We start from the raw sequence: 23834 nt of genomic DNA, 5'->3' as shown, positions 1-23834 counted from the left end.
GCGGGGCTTCGGAGAGGGGTGGACCGGGAAGAGCCTACGGCGAAAGGGGCGGAGTAACAGGTCCTGGGTGGTGGCTTAGGAAGAGTGGGCGTGAGAGGGGGCGTGGCTAACACCCAAGGGCAGGACTTGAAGGGAGGAGTCAGAAGGTGGGCGGGGCCGTGGAAAAGCGGAGCCTTAGAGAGGACTGACTGCCAAGACTGCACCCTGTTGGATTCCACCTTAGTAGTCTGGCTAAGAGCGCCTTTCTTTGGTACCCGCAACACCCATGCACTGCACTGGTCGGTGACCCCTGTGCGCTGGCTTAGTCAAGAAATATGGAGTAAGTGCTCCATGTCAGGGTGGATTCCAGATAAATTAGAACCGGTCTGTGCCCTGCAGGACCTCAGCCCTCTAACCAGACACAATTAATTGCAACGTAGTGCAGTAAGTGATGTAGTATGGGAGCCGTCTAGGAGCATAGCAGCACGATGTGTGTGTATAGACTAGAGGATGAGGGAATGGATGGGTGAAGGAGCTTAGGGAAGACTTCCAGAAGAAGATGCTGGCAAGAATAAGACATACCAAGATGGCGAAACTGAAGTTTCAGATTAGGTTCACAGGTTAAAGTATTGTGCCAATGTTAATAACCCTGTTTTTATGTCTAAGATTTATTTATTTAGTTGAAAGGCAGAGTTAACAAAGAGGCAGAGGCAGAGAGAGAGAGAGGGTCTTCCATGCACTGGTTCACTCCCCAAATGTCTGCAATGGACAGAGCTGCGCCGATCCGAAAGCCAGGAGCCTGGAGCTTCTTCCGGGTCTCCCACGTGGGTGTAGGGGCCCAAGGACTTGGGCCATCTTCTACTGCTTTCCTAAGCCATAGCTGAGAGCTGGATTGCAAGTGGAGCAGCCGAGACTTGAACCGGCGCCCAATACTGGATACCGACACCACAGGTGGCAGCTTTACCCACTACACCATAGCACTGGCCCCCAATAACCTGATTTTAATCATTTTTTTATGGATCTGCAAGATGGTAACATTATGGGAACATGAATAAGGAATTTACAAGAAGTTTATTATTTTTTGCAACATTTCTGTAAACCTAAAATTAACTCAAGAAAGTATTTAGAAAGAAAAAAACAAATGTAAGTTTCAGCACAAGTGATAAGCATTTACCAGGACAAGAAAGAATGAACAAAGTGGGGAGGGTGCGGGGGTTAGCTCTGGGAGCTGCATTTTGTACAGTGTGTCTGGTGCCTGGGGAAGAAGCAGAAGAAATATTATGATGCTGAAGATACCAGTGGACATCAGGTACTGGAGAGCTTTGTAGGCCATGTTAAGTGTTTAGATGTTATCTTTCAGATAATAGCTACAAAATATTTTTACATGGTCACATTGATAGGCTTTGCTGCTAATGTAGAGAAGTGGACATGGAGACATTAGAAGGTAGATTACCAGAGTTTGAGTAGATGAATAAGAAAGGAAAATAAGAGGGAGGATTAAAACCTGATGCTTGCTTATATAAATTTAAAAACAGGTAAAATTAAACTATGATGTTAAAAGTCAGGATAGCAATTATCCTTGGGAAAGCATTGACTGAAAGCAGAGCGAGGCTTCTGAGCCACTGGCAATATTCTGTTTCTTAATCTGAGTGCTGATTACATGGGTGTGTTCACTTTGTGAAAATTTACCAAGCCATATCTTAAGAAATGTGCACTTTTCTATGTTGTCTTTTTGTTCTGGATACTATGCTGTGTAACAACACACCCAAAACTTAGTGTTGTAAAACCACAACCATTTTCTCATGCTCACAGATTCTGGGAATTGAGACAAGACATAACAGAAATGGCTTGTCTGCTACATGATGTCTGGAGACTCAGCTAGGAAACTTGAACACCTGGAGATGACTTGATCCTGGTGGCTGGGGTCGTGTGAAGGCTTCTTCAGTTGCATGCCTGGGCTGGGAGTGTCAAAGCTCCACAGGGGCCAGTGTTATGGCCTGGTCTGAGTTCTACCTGCTCAACTTCTGATCCAAAATCCTGCTAATGTGCCTGGGAAGGCAGCAAAAGATGGCCCAAAAATGATTTGGCCCCTGCCACCCACATGAGAGAAAAGAATGGAGTTCACTCCTGGCTTTGTCTTGGCCCAACCCTGGCTGTTGCAACCTTTTGGGGAATGAACCAGCAGATGAAAGACCTCTCTGTCTCTCTGTCTTTCTTTCTCCTTCCATCCCTCTCTTACACTCTGACTTTCAAATAAATAAACAGGTAAATCTTCAAAAAAAAAGAAAAAGAAAAAGAAAAATAGGGCCTCACAAAGTAGTGGCTAGTTTCCAACAGGAAGCATCCTGGGCTGGAACTAGCAGACATTAAGCATTGCAAGAGACCCAGAATAATGATGCATGGCCCTTTATGATCTAACCTCAGAAGTCACACATCTCTCATTCTATACTCTTGGTTGAAACAGGGAGCAGTAATAAAGAATTTGTGGCTATGTTTATATAAAGCTATTTTTATAAATGTTATACAATAACAATAATAAATACTGGTCCTAGGGTTTTGGCTGAAAGGACAGAGATAGAGATTCTAGCAGAAAAAGGATGTAAGAAGAGATAATAAGCCCAGTTATGGACCCAATGGGTTGAAGGTGACTGGGGGATGTTCAAGTGGGGACTTCCAGTAAGCAGTTAGTCATGTAGTTCAGGGAGAGTTCTTGGGACCCATTAAATGGGAAAGAAAATCCTTTAGGTGACTGATATCATCCAGAAAGAGTCAGGAGGATAACAACAGAGTCTCTTTTTTTAAGATTTTATTTATTTACTTGAAAGGCAAAGTTACAGACAGAGAGAGGGAGAGACAGAGGGAGAGGTCTTCCATCTGCTGGTTCACTCCCCAAATGGCTGCAACAGTCAGAGCTGGGGTGGTCCAAAGCTGGGAGCCGGGAGCTTCTTACAGGTGTCCCATGTGTGTGCAGGGGCCCAAGCACTTGGATCATCTTTTCCTGCTTTCCCAGGCCATCAGCAGGGAGCTGGATCAGAAGTTGAGCAGTTAGGACTCGAACTGGTTCCCATATGGGATGCCAGCACCTCAAGTGAATGCTTAACCTACTATGCCACAGCGCCAGCTGCAACAACAGAGTCTTAAAAAACACCAGCAAAGAAGGGAGAGCAGAAGCTCTTATGAAAGATATTAAAAAGATGCAAACAAAAAATGTATAGTGTCATAGAAGCCATGAAGAGAAAAAGGTTTAAAAAATAAATTAGGGACTAAATATATTTCTCCCAAGAAAGTCCCTAAATACACAAATTGACCTTATCCCCTTAGCTGAAAAACACTACACAGATTCTCCATTGCCATAAGGTCAAGTTTGATAGCATGCTGACAAAAGTCTCCCTTAGCTGGCCTTTACTCATCACTCAACCTCATCTCTCACCACTGCTCCCCCACCCCAGGTCCTCTCTTTTAAAAGTGCTCAGTTGATGTCCCCCTGATCTCCCCTGCTTTCTAATATCTTCAGGTCTTTGCATATATTCTGTGCACTCTGCCTCTAGTACTCTTTACCCTATCATCTCTATACTTAACTTCTATTCATCCTACAGAGCCCAGGCTCGGTTGGGCCCCATCTTATGCACTAGAAGAGCTGTCTGTGTATGCATCTAATTGAGTACTCACCAGCACCATGGCAATTATGGCCGCTGTTCATTATCTGTGCACCTATTTCCCCTTCTAGACTGAACTTCTGAGGGTTGAGGGCAGGGAATTTGTCTCATCCATCTTTTATCCCCAATATTAGCACAACTTAGCCTGCCACTTGGCAGGAGTTCTGATTATAACTTGCTGAGAAAGATGATAGTAATGAAAGGGACAGGTTGAACAAGAACGGATAGGGGTTTTGTTTATTTGGGTGAGGGAGAGATTTAAGCATGTTCACAGAAAGGGAAAAGTAGAAAGAAGCTGAGGATCCAGAAAACACATGAAATAGCTGGTGGGATCAGGCACCAGAGGCAACAGGAAGAGCACATGGACCAAAGCACCACATAAGGCATCCAATGGGAAGGAGGTCATAGGGATGTGGATGTCAATGAAGACACAGATAATGAAAACAGAGCTCACATCTGATGTGAGAGGGATCTCCTTGTCTCTGGAGACTAGTTTAGCACCTGACACATATGAGCCACTCAGTAAACACTTGTTAAGTCAATTAGTAATGAAGGCCAAGCAGATAACTTGCATGTAGTAAAACAGTGAGCGTCAGAGCCTACACTGGAATCTACGTATTCTGAACTGTAGGGTCCCCATGTAGCTCAGCTTGGGGTACAGGAAGTGAAAGAGGAAGACAGAAACAAGGCCCAGGCTTCCATCAAGCATGCACACCCCACCCTCTCTAGAGATCTCATTAGAGGTGTTTAGCTCTGCAGGTGTTAAGTTCAAGTCCTAGGAGACAGGGCAGGCACTGGAGATACACTGCCTCCACTGTTTCAGTAGCTGCTAGCCCTAGATGTGTTGCTAAGAGCTTCCAAGACAGAGCAGTCACAGCTGGAGCCTCGGGAAAGCCTCTTCCAAGCAGTCAGGCACTAATCCTCACCTCCGGAAACTACCTGCTGGCAAAGAGGCCAAAAGATACCTGACACCCCAGCACCAGACCACAGAACCATGAGCCAGGACAGCAAGGTGAAGACAACAGAATCCAGCCCACCTGCCCCTTCCAAAGCCAGGTGAGAATTCTTGGTCCCTGGTGTTGCATCTGTCTACTTCTTTTGATGGAACCTCATTCCATCTCTTGATGCCTCCTCCAGATACAATCATAGCATTGAATGTCTGCCAAATTCCTTCTTGCCTACAGGAAGTCGCTGCCTGTCCTAGACCCATCAGGAGACTACTACTACTGGTGGCTGAACACAATGGTCATACCAGTAATGTATAACCTCATCATCATCGTCTGCAGGTTTGGCAGGGGTGCTAAGGGGCCTTAAGTGACCATGAGGCATAAGAAAATGAGGCAGAAGTGAGGGGTGGGGCTCAAAAAATGTGCAGGACCCAAAAGAAGGTTGGGCACCGGTGGCAGGGCCCAAAGCCTAGTGCTGAGAGGCCTAAGGGGACCGTGTGTTACACAGAGGCTGCCCTTAAGTCAATACCTCCTGCCCCTGCCCTACAGAGCCTGTTTTCCCGACTTGCAGCATGGTTATCTGGTGGCCTGGTTTATTCTGGACTACATGAGTGACCTACTGTACCTACTGGACATCATAGTGCGCTTCCACACAGGTCAGCAAGCCCCTAGGCCTGACCCTTCTTCAGTCTTCCCTTCCTTAGAGAACTTCTTAGTAACAAGGGACTCCTTTTTGCCTCCTCCTTCCCCCATGACATCACTCTGTGCTTGATGACATCCCCCTGTTCATCCCAGAAGTCCTAGAGCAGTAGCCTCCTCCTCTCCTGTCTTTGTGACTGTCTCCCTGTCCTACCCTGGCCTGCCCACTGTCACCCACATTGATCACAGCCTGTCCCTTTCTCACCCCCACCCCAACCCAGGATTCTTAGACCAAGGCATCCTAGTAGTGGACAAAGGGAGGATCGCGAGTCGCTATGTCTGCTCCTGGAGCTTCTTGCTGGACCTGGCTTCCCTGGTGCCCACGGACCTGGTCTACCTGCGGCTGGGCCCACATACACCCACACTGCGGCTGAACCGCTTTCTCCGGGTGCCCCGCCTCTTTGAGGCCTTTGACCGCACGGAGACACGCACAGCTTATCCCAACGCCTTCCGCATCGCCAAGCTGATGCTTTACATTTTTGTCGTCATCCACTGGAACAGCTGCCTGTACTTTGCCCTGTCCCGGTACCTGGGCTTCGGGCGTGACGCATGGGTGTACCCGGATCCTGCACAGCCTGGCTTTGAGCGCCTTAGGCGCCAGTACCTCTATAGCTTCTACTTCTCCACGCTGATCCTGACCACCGTGGGCGACACGCCACTGCCAGCCCGGGAGGAGGAGTACCTCTTCATGGTGGGCGACTTCCTGCTGGCTGTCATGGGTTTCGCCACCATCATGGGCAGCATGAGCTCTGTCATCTACAACATGAATACAGCAGACGCAGCTTTCTACCCGGACCACGCGCTGGTGAAGAAGTACATGAAGCTGCAGCATGTCAACCGCCGGCTGGAACGAAGAGTTATTGACTGGTGAGAACGAGGGCATCCAGGCCAGGACACAGAGAACCTATGGGACCTGCCCAGTAGGTCAGACAAGGCAGTCAAAATGTGACAGCCATTGGTGGGTCTGCTGGGTGGGCCTGGAAAGAAGTGTCCTCCACTAAGGGAATCTTAGGAGAGAGGTGGCTAAGAGACTGATAGGGAGAGGGACTCCTGCACAAGGAGTGATAATATGGACACCAGGGAATGGAAACTGCTATTGCCTGGGAAGGGTTAGAAGGTTCTGTAAGGAATGAATGGAGAAGGGCAGTGCCCCCAGGGAATGGCCCATAACCAGATTGTTGACCATGTCATGAGGCTCTATCCTGTGGACTGAACTAGCGGAAGTGTTGTGAAGTTGGGGAGCCAAAGCAAATGACCTCTTGGGAGGATGGGGGGCTTGGTGGCTGGAATAGCTATAGTGGGAGTGGTATAAGAATCGCTGATTATTAGGTAAGGTAGAGCCTGACTGAAGTTAAAGGGTATCTTAATCTTTGCCAAGTGGTGGAGACTTTCATTCCCTTGGTGAAGTAGAAGAGATCTAAACACGTCAGTGACCAGGAAAGGAGGTAAGTCTCAGGTACTCCCATGACCACTGTGAGAGCTCAGTGTGGTTGGGCTGTTGACTGAAGCTGAGCTGCTGGAAGGAGTGAAGAAGGTCCTCACATTGGAGACTGGTACAGAAATGGCACTGTGCTTACCCACAGGTACCAGCACTTGCAGATCAACAAAAAGATGACCAATGAAGTAGCCATCCTACAACACCTGCCTGAGAGGCTGAGGGCAGAAGTGGCTGTGTCTGTACACCTGTCTACTCTGAGCCGGGTACAGATCTTCCAGAACTGTGAAGCCAGCCTGCTGGAGGAGCTGGTGCTGAAGCTGCAGCCCCAGACCTACTCACCAGGAGAATACGTATGCCGCAAAGGGGACATTGGCCGAGAGATGTATATCATCCGTGAGGGTCAGCTGGCCGTGGTGGCAGATGATGGTGTCACACAGTATGCTGTGCTGGGTGCAGGGCTTTACTTTGGGGAGATCAGCATCATCAACATCAAAGGTGAGCATCCTAGCATGTGTACTGGGAACAGGGCTAAGGAGGGGGATGCAGAGAGCAGAACCCAGTGCTGGGACCAGATGGTACTGCAGAACCTATGGGTTAAGGAGTTACCTGAGTCATCAGAGGGCTTAGGAAAGAAGCAGGACATGGAGGATCTGTTCCCTGAGGGGAAGCTGAGCCAAATCAGTGAGCAGGATGGGTCCTTGGAAGAGAGAGTAGACATGCTCTGTAAGTGTTGACCTGAGTGAGACACCAACACACCAGTGGGAAATGAAGGAGATAATAATAATAGCTAAGGTTTATGACTTGTATACTCTATGCCCCTTTCTAACTGCTTCGCATGTATCAACTCATTAGATTTTCACAGCAGTTCTGTAAGACGAACACTATCTTTGTCCCCATTTTAAAGGTAAGGAAATCCAAGTTCAGGAAGGTTTGATAATTTGTCCAAGGTTCACAAGTAATAAATAAACATTGCTGAGATCAGTACAAGGAGCAAGTTTCTCATGGCCAAGTGGAAAGAAAGGTCGAGGAGAAGAACTTCCCACTTACTAACTGTCAACTCCAGGCCAGGCCTGTATAAAAGGAGTCATTATGCCTAATCACAGGTAAAGAAGCTGAGGCTATGAGCAAAGGAAAACCTGGAAAGAGGGTAAGCACATTATCACCAATTGAAGCTAGGTGGACAGGAGACAGGTTCTCTCACATCTGTCTTCTGACAGTCACCCGCCCCCTACACACACCAGCTCCACATCCTGGTCAGTTTCTGTCTGCTTGACTTTGGACAAGTCACTTCCTTTTTTAGGCCTCAATTTCTTCACCTTTCCAATGAGGATAATATTTAAGACAAAGAGTTATTTGGGAGATTAAATGAGCTACATGAATGAAATACCAAGCGCAGTGCCTGGCACATAGCAAGTGTTCAACAAATGGTAGCTCATTTTCCCTTTTCTAAGTTCCTTCTAGTTGGAGCCAGCACTGTGGCATAGAGGGTGAGGCCGCCGCTGCAGTGCAGGCATCATCCCACGTGGGCACCGGTTTGTGTCCCGGCTGCTCCACTTCTGATCCGGCTCTCTACTGTGGCCTCAGAGAGTGGTGGAAGATGACCAAGTCCTTGGGCTTCTGCACCCATGTGGGAGACTTGGAGGAGGCTCCTGGCTTCAGGCTTCCAATTGGCACAGCTCTGGCCATTTGTTGCCAATTGGGGAGTGAGCCAGCAAATAGAAGATTCTCTCTCTCTCTCTCTCTCTCTCTCTCTCTCTCTGTGCCTCTCTTTCTCTGTGTGTGTAACTCTGGCTTTCAAATAAATAATCTTTGAAAAATTCCTCCTAGTTCTGAGACACTGAAGGATTCAGCCTAACCTACCTCCCTGCCAAACTCCACCAACATTCATTTAAAATGCAAATAAAGTCATATAGCTCTCCTGCTTAAAATGTATCAATAGTTTCCCACTACTCTCAGCATCAAGTCTGAATGCCTTGCCGTGACTTCTAAGGCCTAGCAAGCCCTGGATCTTACCTCTCTCCATTCTCTCCACATCCTGAACTTAAGCCACTCAGAACTGCTGATTTCTAAATCCACCTGACTCTTTTCTACCTCTCTTCCTGTGCTCAATGCTCCTCCTTCTGGCTAGGCTTCCCTCTCCCTACACCCTCCCCCTCTTCTTCTCCTTAACTCCTACTCAGCTCAGGCATCCCTTCCTCCAGGCTTTCCTAAATTCCCTGCCTTACAGCTTGGTAGGAGCTCTTTGCTTTTCTTCTCACAGTAGCTGATGCCTGTGTCTATCCTGCACCAGTCAGTCTGTCATGGCACTCTCCCATTATAAGTCTATCTCCTCTAGACTATGAATTCTAGGCAGGTCAGTGATACCCACCAAGCAGAAAAGGGCTCAGAACCATAAGCAAGGAGGCGAGAATGCTGGTTCCTTGCACCCCTGTTAATTATCCTCCTATCTGTCTGCCAATGGGCCACAGGGAACATGTCTGGGAACCGCCGCACAGCCAATATCAAGAGCCTGGGTTATTCAGATCTGTTCTGCCTGAGCAAGGAGGACCTGCGGGAGGTGCTGAGTGAGTATCCACAAGCCCAGACCGTCATGGAGGAGAAGGGCCGTGAGATCCTGCTCAAAATGAATAAGTTGGACGTGAATGCCGAGGCAGCTGAGATCGCCTTACAGGAGGCCACAGAGTCCCGGCTACGAGGCCTTGATCAACAGCTTGATGATCTACAGACCAAGTTCGCTCGCCTCCTGGCTGAACTGGAGTCCAGCGCCCTTAAGATCGCTTACCGCATTGAACGACTGGAGTGGCAGACTCGAGAGTGGCCAGTGCCAGAGGACCTGGCTGAGGCTGATGACGAGGGTGAGCCTGGCGAGGGGACTTCCAAGGATGGAGAGGGAAGGACTGGCCAGGAGGGACCCCTAGGCCCAGGGCTGTAGGAAAGCCTGACTACAGATACTCTACCAGGCTGTCTGCCAGGTCACAGAGACAGGAATGAATTGGGCTGTAGATGCCCAGCTAAAAATAGGAATGTAGCACATGCTCATCTCTCACTCTCCAGTACACCCACATAAACACCAAGTGCACATCCACATGCTGGCCTCAAACTGTGCATCTCATACACAATACTCTGGAGTTTCCATTCTCAGAACACACATGCTTTTCACTAGACAGTTTTACACTAAGATAGCATATGCACATGTAGTCATGCACCTCCTAAATACACAAATGCTGACAGTCACACACCAACAGACATAAAGACACCCTACAGAGATGTGCACATGCTTGTGAAAACCCAAAAGCACACCCAGAGTCGTCTTTGTCTAAAAGGCTCTTCAAACGCTCCCTCAAATGGGTGAGTCACAGTGGTACCCTACAAGTTACACTTCACTGAAGTATTTGCTTCCTCACTAAACGTTTGCGGGGCTGGAAAGAAAAGAGAAAGCTGATGGTGGGTGAGGATGAATTCTATCTCAATTCTGAGTCACAGTGTCACATGAGCCGTGTGGTGGCTGGTGACTTGGATTCAGTGAGCCTGGGGGACTTGAAGAACTGAGCCAAAGAAAACAGGCTTGTGCATCACAGTGCTGTGAGTGTGTCTTCCTCATGAAATTCCATGGATATATTCACATGCGCACCCTGGCCTTGCACCTTGCTCCTGAGTGTGTGTTCTGCATTCTGTGACCCTAAGGGGTTTGATCCAGCTTGGTGGGCCAGAGGAGACACCTCAGCTTCTTTTTTCTTGCCCTGGCCCAGCTCTGGAAACTGGGGAAGCACTTCCCTGCGTTCAGGGCTGATTCCAGGGAGACAGTGGTTCTCAGGAGCATACCCTATTCTACCAACCCCATTATTGGGGCTGGCCTTGGTGCTGGTAGAAATCCAGCATCTCTTCTTTGCATGGTGTTCCAAAATATAGAGTAGAGACTCAAGCCTGGGGGGAGTGGCATATCATGCTCAGGGACAATTAGAGACTAGTGCATTGGAAGTTTTGGGGTAACTGTGGTGAGCCTGGAAGGAGGTCTAGGAGGCACCACTTCAGTGCCTGCACAGCCTGGCCAGTCTTCAGGTCTACTCTGTGTCAAGTGGTGTTTCAAAATGTGCTCAGGACTTATTTTAAAGGTATACTGAGTAACGACCCTCTACTCTCAGGAGAGATTATGATGGTCATTGCACTTAAAAATGTTTTAAAACATGTATCTACTTTGTGATAGTCATTTTGTGTTGTCTTCCTCACAAAATTAAAGATTCATAAAGCTGACACTGGGTCTGAGTTTTTCATCTCTGTGTTCTCTGGGCCAATACTTTGCATGATACACAGTAAGTATCCAAATATATATTTGCTAGTGAAGGAGAAGATAGTTGAAGAAGATGGAGGCTTTGTGTGCTGAGGGAAGATGTGTGTCAATTTCTTGAGAGGTTTTTCTCCCATCTCTGCCCTCAAATCCTGTACTAGAATGGGTAGGAATGCCCTGAAAGCCATTTTGGTGGTATCCTATGGATTTAGGGAGCTGAGAGGGAAATTTCTGTGGATGCCCAGCAATGTACATGCCAGTGTTTAGCAAAGGCTGTCACAGAATACATGCCCCTCATACAAACCTGGCCTATGGCACAAGAAGGTAATAACTGGTTGCCTGGCGTATTCTGGTTACAGAATCAAAACTTTTCTGTGGTCAGCCATACATTTTGCCCAAATACCTCTGCTGTTTCAGAGTAAGGAGATCAGATTCTGAAGCCCCCATACCCTCAGACACCTTAAAGATCAGCAATTCCACAGTAGAGTCCTCTAGTTATGGGGCTATTTCCATCACTGGGTAAAGATGATTACAATTTTGGGTCAAGATGGGTAGAATTAAATCAATGTGGGCAGTTCCTGGAATAGCCAAGAGAAATACAATAATTTAATTCCAAAGAATATTAATATGTATCGAGCAGTAGGCTAAGGTAAGTACTTATATGTGGCAGGGAGATTTATTGAAATGCACATTTGAAATTTTGTTCATGTGATCCCTCCTCCCATCATGAGAAAATACCTACATCTTTGCATCTCCTAAATCTGAAGTTTTTCTAATTGAAGTGATAAAAACAGAAATGACCAGGAACAGCATGCCCTGGATTGTGTTTGTGAAAGCGGGGGCTTCTAGGTTTTCACCAACAATTCACTTGGAGGTAAATTGTACCAGATTGTTTTCAAGGGCCCAACTGTAAGAGGCAGAAGCTTCTGAACCTAAGAGGAGAGGAGATTCCCTAAGACCAAGCAAAGAAAGGAGGTTTTTGAGGGCTATATTAGTTTTCTTTTGCTGCTGTAACATATTTTCCCAAATCTAGTAACTTGAAACAGCACCCATTGATTATCTCACAGTTCTGTGAATCAGAATTCCAGGCTTTTTCAGATTTTCCCAAGACTGACATCAAGGTGTCCACTGAACTGGGCTCTTAAGGTTGTGGGGAAGAACCTGTTTCCAAGCCCACTCAGATTGTTGACTCAGTTCCTTTTGATTGTAAGGCTGGGGTCCTGATTTCCTTGACACGTGGCCCCTGCAGACCAACAAAGACACATAAAATCTCAATCTTCAAATCTCAGTTTTCAGCTTCTACTACCAGATTGACAAAGCCCCCTGCTTTTTAAATCTCATCTGATCAGGTTAGGTTCATCTAGATAATCTCCCTATTTTCAGGTCAGTTGATGATTAACGTTAAGTAATCTGCAAAGTCCCTTTTGCTGTGTTCATGGAAATAACACCAGAAGCCAAAGGTAACAGGAGGTAGAGTTCTATCACAGAGTCTCTGGAGGAAGAAAGAAGCCCAGACCCCACTTCTAGAGAGGGCCCAGAATAAGGAGCACAAGGAGTTGGGTCTTTGGAAACGAGAGTGATCACCATGCTGGAGCAGGTTTCTATAATCTCAGAGCAATACACTGCAGGGGCATGTAGGCTTCAGCAAGGCACATGTCAGTATAACCAGTGTGGTTAGAAGACCAGAGCATGCTGGCGCTGTGGTGTAGTAGGTAAAGCAGTGCCGGCATTCCATATGGGCGCCGGTTCATGTCCTGGCTGCTCCTTTTCTGATCCAGCTCTCTGCTATAGTCTGGGAAATCAGTAGAAAATGACTTCAGTCCTTGGGCCCCTGCATCCACGTGGGAGACCCGGAAGAAGCTCCTGATTCCTGGCTTGGGATCAGTGCAGCTCTAGCTGTAGCAGCCATTTGGAGAGTGAACCAGCAGATGGAAGACCTTTCTCTCTCTCTCTGCCTCTACCTCTCTGTAACTCTGTCTTTCAAATAAATTAAATAAATAAATCTAAAAAAAAAGATTTATTTATTTGAGAGGTAGAGTTACAGACAGAGAGAGGGTGAAACAGAAAGATCTTCTATCCGCTGGTTCACCCCCCAAATGGCTGCAATGGCCAGAGCTGGGCTGATCCCAAGCCAGGAACCAGGAACTTGTTCGGGGTCTCCCACGCAGGTTCAGGGACTCAAGCACTTGGGCTACCTTCTATTGCTTTCCCAGACCATAGCAGAGAGCTGGATTAGAAGAGGAGCAGCCAGGACAGGAACCGGTGCCCATATGGGCTGCCAGCACTGCAGGCAAAGGCTTAGCCTACTATACCACAGCACCAGCCACAATGCCCATTTTTTTTTTACATACTGTTGTAGAATAATTTACAATACATTGCTATACATAGGTTATCCCCTTTGGTTTTGCTAACAATGTTGGGATGTCTAAGTGGTTATGATGCTCATTTTTCCAGACCATGAAACTGAAGCCCATCGGGCAACTAAAATACTAGATTTTATTTATTGAGAAGTTATTTTATACGAGATCCTGGGCTTAAGTGCCTTGTCTCAACTAACCCTTACAACTGTCTGAGGTGGATGCCATTACTACTCCATTTTGAAATGAGGAAACTGAAGCTCTGGGATTAGATAACTTTACAATATCACAGGGCTCCTAAATCATGTGGAATGAAACCCAAGTCTGTTATGCTGGTTCTTTAAAAAAAATAGGAAAGATGCTACCTCACACTGAGGCCAAAGCCGGGAAAGTTCCTTCCTTTCTCGAGGGTGCCTATTGTGAGCCGTAACTGTGGTAACCAGGGCAGAAGGAGCCAGTTTCTGAATCACTGGCAAGGTTGCCCAGTGTGCTGGAGGGTGATCTCCAGGCTGCAGGCGAAGACAAGAGACCACCCACTGCTCTGGAGGACAGCTACCAATTGCAGCTCCCCGATCTGTACATGTGCAGCTGTGAGCAGTGGGCAGGAATTTTGGAGACACTGCTAGATTGCTTCAGGGACAGCAAGGCTGTTCAAAGTCCCTCCTGCTGAGAGCCCAGCTGCTTCCAGTTCAGCCCTTCTCCTTCCCACAGGACCTAGGGCCTCCCTTACTTCTCTCTTTGGGTCATGACCCCAGGATACCTCAGCCTGGCCATGATTTGGGATGTACACCCCTTCTCTGAGTGTTCCTAGTTAGTTACTTCCTGCAAGAAACTTCTTCAGCCCACTCCCACACCCAACCTGCCTCACCCTTTTCTTCCACTGAAGACAGAGGAAATAAACTATCAGAGCTGGGGAGGGGCTGGATTCTAGTTTGGGGATGAAGCAAGGGTTTGGCTTGAGGTTAGGCTCGGAGATATATTGTCAAGCTGGGTTAGAGTTGGGCCCAGAGTTATGGCTCACGTCAGAGCAAGTGTTAAAGTACAGCACATGGAGAAGAGCCTGTACTTGGAGCCAATCAGAGCTCTGAAACATCACTTATTAGCTGGGGACTTTCACCCATTTTCATAAAAATCTTTCAGGGTTGTTGCGAGAAATGCTTAGAGAATTAAAATGTAAATGAGATAATTAATGTAAACTTCCCACCAGTGCCTGGCAGATAGCAATTTCTTCTTTTTAAATTTTTAATTATTTACTGAAGAGAGAAGTAGAAATAGCACTCCCATCTGCTGGTTTACTTCCCAATGTCCCACACTGAGAGGGAGCAGAAGGGGCAAATCAGAGAACTTGGAACTCAAAATAGGTCTCCCATGTGTGTGGCAGGAACTCAATTACTTGAGGCATTGCCACTCCTTCCCAGGGTGTGCATTCGCAAGAAGCTGGAGTCAGGTGCTAAATCCAGGTATCAAACCCCTTCACTCTGATACGGGGTGCAGGCCTCCTAATAGCTAGGCCAAATGAATGGAAGCTATATCTGCCACACACGTTCCTCTCTCAGCAGTTGTGCCTTTGACTGCTCTGGTCGTCCAGTCCTGCCTGGCCCAAACCCTTGGCTGGTAACTCCAGGACTGGCCAGCAGAGGGCGGAAGGCACTCCTTCCCACCCTTCCAGCTCCTTCCCAGGTCACAGGATTGCCCTGCTTTGAAAAGCTGACAGAACATTCAGGAAGAAATGGAAACTTAGGTACAGGTAATGATGTTGGGGAATTGTGACCACCATTGTTCTGTAAAACTCTTGTTTAGATATTTTCACAAGGACTGATAAATTCGCAGTGATTCTGACAGAAAGCACTGAGGAAGTTGTTCCAAATCAGACTAAAGCTGCCTTGTTGAAGGCAGCACCAATTGAATAGATGGGAACATTCAGGACTGCCCTCCCCGTGGACTGAAAATTCCTTGTGTTTTCTCCCAGAGAACACATGGATCCAGAGGCCCATGGATCCTCTGTGTGTCTGACACTACTGTTCCAGCTCAGTGCCTCTGCCCATTGTCCTCAGGCTTTCTCTTTAGCAGGTCCAATGGGGGCCCCAGCAGTGAATAACTTGGGTGCCTTCTTTGAAGCCCTCACTCTGAATGACTTTCCTTTGGCTTTTTAACCCTCAAGATAGACCCTGACCTGGAAGACCCAGGCTGCTCTTGGCCCACCTGTGATGGCTCATGTCTAAAACCAAGTATTACCATCTGGCCAGAGCTAGCTCCTGGGTGTGTGCGTTGGCTCTCCCCCAGCACAAGCCCCAGGGACCTAGAAGCCAGCCCTTTGCTTGGTTTCTTTTCTCCTTCCAACATTTCTGTCTGTTCTGGCTCCAGTCTGCCTGCCTTCTCAGCCTGATCTCTTTGTTTAATTATCCCAAGAGAAGGGCCTACTGCGTAGGCAGGGAATGTGTGGGCAGGAGCTCAGCACAAACACGTATCTGCACATCATAGAAATGCAGAGAAGAGAGAGAGAGCCTTGAAAGATGTGAGGAGGTGGAGCCCTAGTCAAACACAGTGGGAGGGGCTGGGAAGGTAGGGAAATGGGCAAGCTGGACAGCCCAAGGACTTTGCTGTGGCTGGCTTCTCTCCTACCTCTGGATCTCAGCTGCATGTGCATGCATCCATCCAGGGATACTGGAGGCAGAGTCCATTGTATGACCTCCAGGCTACTGTGTGTTTGATCTCTGGGTCTGCTGAGTGAAGAGCTGATATTTTGTAGATCTGCAAGCTACCTAGAATAAGCAATACCTTAAAAAGCAGGTTATCTGGTTATGCATTAGGCACCATAGTCTCCTCTCTGTGGTTGTTTTCCCTGAACATTTACTGAAGGGTTATTTAAATGTTCCCCTCTTATCTCAGTGGTGATATAAGATATTGAAAGAAGGATCACGTGCCCACACTTGGGCTGGTGGAGCAGTGGTATGGTATGGGTGATTGAGACTTCCCCAAGGGTAAGGCAAATTGTTCAGACTGTAAGAATCAAGTTAGATGTTCCAGAAACCCACTACAAAAACACAAAGCAAATCATAACAAAGGCCTTAGAAGGTCTAGCCTTGAGTTGGAAAGACAGCCTTCCCCAGATGGAAGCTGGTCCTCCTTCATGTCACCTTGCTCTTGCTGCCTCGCCCTGTTAACTTTCTTGTTCTGGGACACAAATCCAGGTCTCTCTCTGATGGCTGCCCATGTGGACTTTGTCATGCCCTGTCTGCTATGATCTAAAGCCTCCCAGATTCTGTGCCCTGAGCAAGTCCATTCCCTCCAAATGCTGGCTCATGCCTGGCATCGATGGGATTTCATGATTTTGAGAAATGAGCACTGTATTTCATTCCCTCTTTCTGGTGAGGGCTCTCTTCCTGGTTTACAGGAAGCTGCCTTTTTTTCTATGTCCTTACATGGCCTTCCCTCTGTGCATGGTGGAGAGAGGGAGAGAACAATGGGGTGAGAGGGAGGGAAGTATAGAGAGAGATTGATTTAGCACCTCTTCCTTTTCTTATAAGGACACTCATCCTATTGGATTAGAGACCCACTTCTGTGATCTCATTTAATCTTAATTACCTCCTCAAAGGCTCTTCCTCCAAATACAGTCACGAAAGCAGGATCAGACCCTTGGAATACAGACAAAAAAAGGACAATCACAACACATAGAATTGTAGTAATTGTGAGAATCACTGTATTGAGAAGTTACAGAAGCACACTGAAGAGATCCCTAACCCAGACTGATGGTGTTAAGAGTTTCAATGGAGTTTAGTTTTCTGGAACTTCTTTTCCAAGACAAGCAAGCATTTATATCCTTTGATGTTCTTTGAACATTCTCCCAATTCCTATTATTACTACAACCATCAGTCCCCTAAAAATGGTCTATCCTCTGCAGACAATATGGCTTCTCATCCCCTCACAACTCACATAACACACACTAGGGGTCCTGGACTCACTCTAACTTCTCTCCTAATAGACCCCTGCTCCTCAAACCTCAATTGATTCGTTGTGCTACCCTCCTGCCTTACTCATGGATGACAACTATAAACCTTCAGGAGCCCACCCACTACTCATTTTAGCCTTTGCTCCCTCCCCCCATCTCACAATGCTTTCTTCTCCAAATCCAGCTGAGGTTTCATGGTCCATTATCTCACACTTGTCTCTTTTATTTACTATCATATACTCCTAATAAAATTCCAGCAATGGATAAACTTAACCATCAACATTCTCCATGCTTACATCCAACTAGCTGAGCTCTGCTAGAGAAACTGACACCACTAGAAAATCACGGTCATCAATACTCAAGTGAGTTCTCTATAAATTCCTATTGTCTCATTATTATATTTCTCTAGTCTCCACTTTCCTTCTCCTATTATATATAGTTTTCTTAAGTCACATTGACTCTTTTTTTTAAAAAAAATATTTATTTATTTGAAAGGCAGTTACAGAGAGACAGAGAGAAACAGAGAGGGAGAGAGAGAGAGAGAGGTCTTCCATCTACTGGATCACACCCCAAATGGCCACAATGGCCGGAGCTGGGCCAATCCAAAGCCAGGAGCCAGGAGCTTCTTCTGGGTCTGCCATGTGGATGTAAGGGCCCAAGGACTTAGGTATTTTCTAATGCTTTCCCAGCCCATAGTAGAGAGCTGGATTGGAAGTGGAGCAGCAGGGACTCCAACAGATGCCTATATGAGATGCAGCAGCTTTACCCACTATGCCACAGTGCCAGTTCTCCATGCTGTCTCTTAAACTTCCAATCACCCCCCCACACACACACACACAGATCTCCAACTTCAAAAGGAAAATAGGAATTATCAGACAGTAACTCCCCATCAAATCTACAGTCTGTTATTTTTGTCAAGATGTTGGTTAGGTTGCTATGACGATAGAGGAAAAAAATATGTAGGGACATGAGATTGTAGTTTCTTATTCCTGCAGAAAAGCCAGGAAGGGCACTGTGATTTGAATGCTGAATGCCTGCCAAATGTTTGGTTCCCAGGTGGCACTACTGGAAGGTGCTGGAATCTTTAAGAAGTGTGGGGCCTAGAGGGAGGTGTTCAGACCATGGTGGGTGTACCCTGAAAGGCAGTTTTTTCCAGAGGGTTATTATAAAAGGCTGCTTGTCCAACTCCTTCTCGCTCCTGCACCTGCTACTTTCTCTGCTTCCTGTTTGACTTTTATGCTTCCTCCACAAGTGCTCTGCCATCCACCCTGGGGCCTTCACTAGAGTTTGGGCTTTTTTTTTTTTTCTCTACAGCTGTGAGCTAAATAAAATCTCTTTCCTTCATAAGTAGCTTGTCTTTGGTATCTTGTTGTAGTAACAAAAGCTATTACGGATGGTAAAATGATTGGACAGTAAAGGAGGACCTCTTGTCACTCTGCCATCCCTGGTGTGTTGCTCTTCTTGTGTAATCAGATGAGCTTTACCCTTAAATTCACAATCAGCCTGCAGCAGAAAAGAAGACAGACTTCCCTCCTTTAACACCTTGATTTGGAAGATACAGTTTTCACTTCCACCCACAGCCACTTGCCTATCATAAAGCCACACTTGGCTGTAAAAAAAAGAGAAAAACAAAACTAGAGCATATCGGAATATCGCTGTCATCTGGTTGGCTTAGCTATGATTTTTCATCTACAAGCATCCTCTTCTACTAACTGCCTGTTACAATTGAGATTGAATCTCTACCAAAAGCTAGGACCCTCCCCTCCTGCTCTGGATTCCATGTCTCACTTCTCAGGAACATTGCCTTATTAATGAACCACTCTCTCTGTGTCTTTAATCTTTTTATATATTCTAGTAGTTCTATCAGCAAAAATAAATAAATTCTGGTCCTCCGATCCTTAAAAATATATTTCCTCCCTCATCCTCCTCTAGTTCTCCCTGCTTTCTTTTCCTTAATAATTATACTTCTAAAGCACCTGCCTGAAGTCACTCAATCTATTTCCTCCCATCATATTCAATTTTCAGTACATTCACTCTTTGGCCTCAGCAATCTCACAAAATGGCTCTTTCCTGGTTTCCAAAGATCATCAGATCACTAAATTCAGAGCCCTCTTCTCAGTCCTCATTTTCTCAATGCAGAAGCATCATTTCAATGAGTCCATCACTCTCTCCATGAGCCTCTTTTCCTTTTGCTTCCATGCTGTTTCTCTCTCCTTTTCATCCTATCTCCCTGTTTGCTCTTCCTCTATTTCTTTTATGGGCTTGTCTTTCTCTATACAGTCTTTAAACAGTGGTCTTCTCCAGAAATCTGATCTGGTCTCTATTTCTGTATATTCTACACACTCTCCTTCATTCTGTGGTTTGCATTATTTCCTACACAAGCTGTGTGCTCAGATTTCTTCTGGAATTTCTTCTTAGATGTCTAATTGGCATCTGAAACTTAACATATTCACGACAGAACAGATTTTCTTGTGGGAGTTGCTCTCTGCTAGTTACTATTTTCTCTGCTTGGTTGAAGTCAAGGTTATTTTATTGAAAGTGAAAGGAGTGTGTGTGTGTCAGGATGGGAGACTGAATTAGAGATTTTATGAGTCCAGAAAATTTGAGAAAAAATACTGTGTAAAATGAGAAAAAGAAGGTGATTGAAGAAATTTAGTAAGACTTCTACTGTGGGATGCAGAATCGTATGAGCTGAATCCTGATTTCTAAAATTGCTGACTTTGAATTCTGGCTCTTTCACCTAGTAGTTTTGTGGCCTTAGGAAAGTTACTGAAACTCTCTCTCTCTCTCTCTCTCTCTCTCTCTCTCTCTCTCTCTCTCTCTGTCAGTTTTTTCCATCTAAAATCATGGTTAGTGACATTGGTCCTGTATTTATAGTTCTCTGTGAGGAATAAATGCAATTAAGGGTAACGTGCCTGGAATACAGTAGGTGATCATCATACAGTTGCTACCCAGTTACCAGAAATCTTACTAATGTTTATTACCTCCTTCCCCATTACCCTCTTCATGCAAACCATTTAAATTTGGCTTTTACCCTCCTAAAGAGAGCTGAGAGGCCAGAGTTGTGGTGCAGCAGGTTAAGCGGCTGTTTACAAGCTTACATCCCATATCAGAGTACCAATTTGAGTCCCAGCTCTTCTGCTTCCAATCCAGCTCCTTGCTAACATGTCTGAGGAAGAAGAAGCTGATGGCAAGTTCTTGGGCCCTGTCACACATGTGGGAGACTCATATGGAGTTCCTGGTTCCTGGCTTTGGCCTGATCCATTTCTCTACTATTGCAACCAACTGGGGAGTAAACCAGCAGATAATTGATCTCGGTCACTCTGGCTTTCAAATAAGTAAATAGATCTTTAGAGAGAGAGACAGAGACAGAGAGAGAGATCCTGAATCCATCCTTTCTACCACTTTCATTACTTTAGTTCAAGCCACTGTCACCTCTCACCTGAATGACTCTCATGCAGTCCCATTAGTGTTGCCCCTTGAGTTGCTTTCCACACTACCTGCCACTGCAATCTTGCCAAATCTTTCTAAATCTTAACAGATTTCCTGTGTTCCCACTTCTTCCTAGCCTGGTTTGCAAAGGTCTGCCTTTGCTGCCTCCTGATTGGAAAGAGCATTATTCTTCTACTAATTCTGTAACATCCACTTAGTGGCTTTACACAACACCTGTTTGTTAACTCACAGATCTGTTGGTTAGAAATCTACATGGTGTGGCTGGGTTTTGTGCCCAGGGTACCACAACATGTCAGCCAGACTGAATCATGTTCTAGAGGAGTGGAGAATCACTGACAGCCTTGTTCTTTTGCTGGCTGTTGCCTGAGGACCGCTGTCAGCCAAAGGCCTCTTTCAGGTGTTTTCCCTGTGCCTTCCTCCATCCTCAAGCCAGTAGCAGCTACCCAACTCCTTGCCACTTGGTCCCCTCCATCTTTGAGCCATCAACAGTGTGTTGAATCCTACCAACTCCTCCAGTCTCTCAGATTTCTTCTGCTGGTGCCCAGCTGAAAACTATTAGCTTTTACTCTTGTAATTTGTTTAAGACTAGTTGAATGATATCACTAGCTTGAGGTCAATTGATTAGTAACATTAATTCTACCTGAAATATATCTTTGTCATAACAAAATACATATGGGCATAGTACCTCATCATAGATAGATACTCATGGAGATTATACAAGGGTAGAGTCACTGGGGTCATTTTATAATTCCACCTATCCCAGGAGAAGAAGCCAGGAGAATCATCTTTGAGAAATTACTGTTTGGGCTAAGATCAGATAAATAAATTAATTAGATAATAATGGAAAGGAGATGCTTCCAGAGATGCTCCAGAGTATGGCAAAAGCCATGTAACTGGAGGACATATTGCAAACAACAAAAGAGGTATGGGGTGGGAAGTAAGGGAAGCCCATCATGTCTACAATAGAAAGAACAAGATTCATAATGACTTGAAATAAACTGGCTAGAGAGGTCAGCAGGAGCCAGATCATGAAGGCTTTGTAGATCCTGTTAAAAGGTTTTCTCCATCCCAAAATTGAAAGTCATAAGAACAACATAATCAGATTTGTATTCTGCACATATTACTCTGACTATAAGGTGCAGGATGTATGTAAGGAGTCATCAGTTAAATGTGATTCCTTAAGAGGCTAAAACTAATGCAGGAGATTTTAGGCCAGTATCAGTAGCTGCACAAGCTGACCAAAGCAAGTAGCACTCGGTAGCTAAAATCAACAGGATTTCATGAATGATTGAATATGGGAATGATGTAGTCATATTTCCCAGGAAGCAGACTCTAAAACAGAGATTACTGTGAAGGATGTTTACTAATGAATGCTCTTGGAGTCAACACCTGTGAAAGAGAGAGGATGAAAATAAGGTTGGACAAAGTGGGACGCTGCAGTCATTTCGTCCCAACAAAAGCCTCAGTCAACCCCATGAGGAGCTCTGGGGTTATGAACATCTTTCAGAGGTGTCCTCCAGGGGAATGAGGACACTTAACCTTTATACCTCTCAGCTGATCAGTGCTCCAGAAAGGGAACATGATTTTGGGTAAGCTGGATTGCTTCTGCTCAGGCAACTCCTGAAAGGGACTGACAGCTGAGGGCTCTATTCCAGCAGAACTCTCAGCAACTGAAGAATAAATCCTTCATTTTTGACTATGAGTCTTGGCTTGCATCACATCCTCCATTACAGTAATGAGGGATACAGGGGAGTAAGGCATTAAAGATGACTCCTACATTTCTTATTTGTGCTTTTTAGTGGATGCACTTATGGTCATACATTACAATCACTGGCATACTTGGGAAATTTTTCATTACAGTTGGTGCTACTCAGGGACACTGTATAGGACAGCTAGTGCACAGCCCTTACTTATAAAATGGTTTGCTGAACAAGTGAATGTTCATCTAGTTCTACTTCCACTCCTGCTCCCCCACCTTTTCTTTGTTCCCTCGGCCTTACATCCTACAACCATCCGATGTGGGAAAGGTTCAGCAGGTTATCTAAAGCTCCACCTGTGCTCCAGCCGAATAAACAGCAAACCAAGCTCTTCTGGTCCAGGGCTCTCTGATGGGTAAAGCAGGCAGTGCCAGGTGGAAGGGAAGGTGGAGCAGGTGAGGACATCCTCATCCATCCCAGCTTCAACCCTTCTGCAAGGTTTCAGCCCCTATAAACTCAACTCTAGTTGGAGCATGTCCTCTCTCCAAGAGACTTATTGAACAAGGGCTCTCCAAGTTCCGCATAAATCCAGACCCTATTCTTTCTCTCTAATCTGTTCTTCTACTTTTGCCCCAACCTCTTAACAGCTACTCCTGGGGCCAGAATATGAAATTTCTGGTCTTATCGCAGTTTCTTTGGAGTGGCGGAAGGATAGCGGGCAGGACTGGAACACACAAGAGGCAATGCTGCCTCAAGAAGCTGACCATGCTCGCATCCTGCACGCGCACCTTCAGCTTTGTTCCCGCTGCACCCCAGTGACCCAGCTCCCTTCCAGCCCCCTCTCGTGGGAACTTGACACCCTACACAGGCGGCTCCACCTGCGCTGAGAGCAAACAGGAAGCCTAGCGTGTCAGGAGAAGGTGGGCGCTGCCTGGAGACCGCAGAGACAGCCAGCCGCCTCCTCCCCTCTTTTCCCTGGGCCCCCGGCCGGCCAGAGTTGGGCCCATATTCCATCCTCACCCGATTCGGGGTTTATCTTGCACATTTCTCGGCGCACCTCCAGCCTTCCTCACCCCAGAGGCAGCCCTTGCTGCCTGGGCAGCCCTTCCCCTGCCAAAGCTCCCCTGGAGGCAAATGCTGCCCCCTCACTCCCGTCCCACTACTAAGGGTCGCTTGGAAGCCCGGGTATTGAGCCTTAGACAGGAGGTGAAGTGTGCGGGGACAGATGCAGGGGCTGCCCAGCCCGTGGCGAGGAGCTGCAGGAAACGACTGTAGCGATTGGGTAGCGGTCTTAGCAGCCACTGCGGCACAGTACGGAAAGGCGAGGGCACCCGTGCCGCAGCGGGTGACCCTAGGTGCATAGACCCTGTTTCC

At 46.5% G+C, this 23834-nt stretch overlaps 1 protein-coding gene across 1 annotated transcript; it reads left to right on the top strand.

Moving 5' to 3' along the window:
• Positions 1-4629: 4629 nt before the first annotated feature.
• On the top strand, positions 4630-22879 carry CNGA4 (cyclic nucleotide gated channel subunit alpha 4). Its single transcript, XM_062197523.1, has 9 exons — positions 4630-4691; positions 4820-4921; positions 5132-5238; positions 5503-6148; positions 6865-7214; positions 9188-9647; positions 9965-10067; positions 22162-22352; positions 22624-22879. The coding sequence occupies exons 1-9, from the start codon at positions 4630-4632 to the stop codon at positions 22877-22879; spliced, it is 2277 nt and encodes a 758-aa protein (XP_062053507.1).
• Positions 22880-23834: the final 955 nt, after the last annotated feature.

The sequence above is a fragment of the Lepus europaeus genome, chromosome 7 (genome assembly GCF_033115175.1).
Source record: "Lepus europaeus isolate LE1 chromosome 7, mLepTim1.pri, whole genome shotgun sequence".
Taxonomy (NCBI): domain Eukaryota; kingdom Metazoa; phylum Chordata; class Mammalia; order Lagomorpha; family Leporidae; genus Lepus; species Lepus europaeus.
Note: the sequence above shows the minus strand (reverse complement) of the source record. Positions and strands in the feature narration are given on the sequence as shown.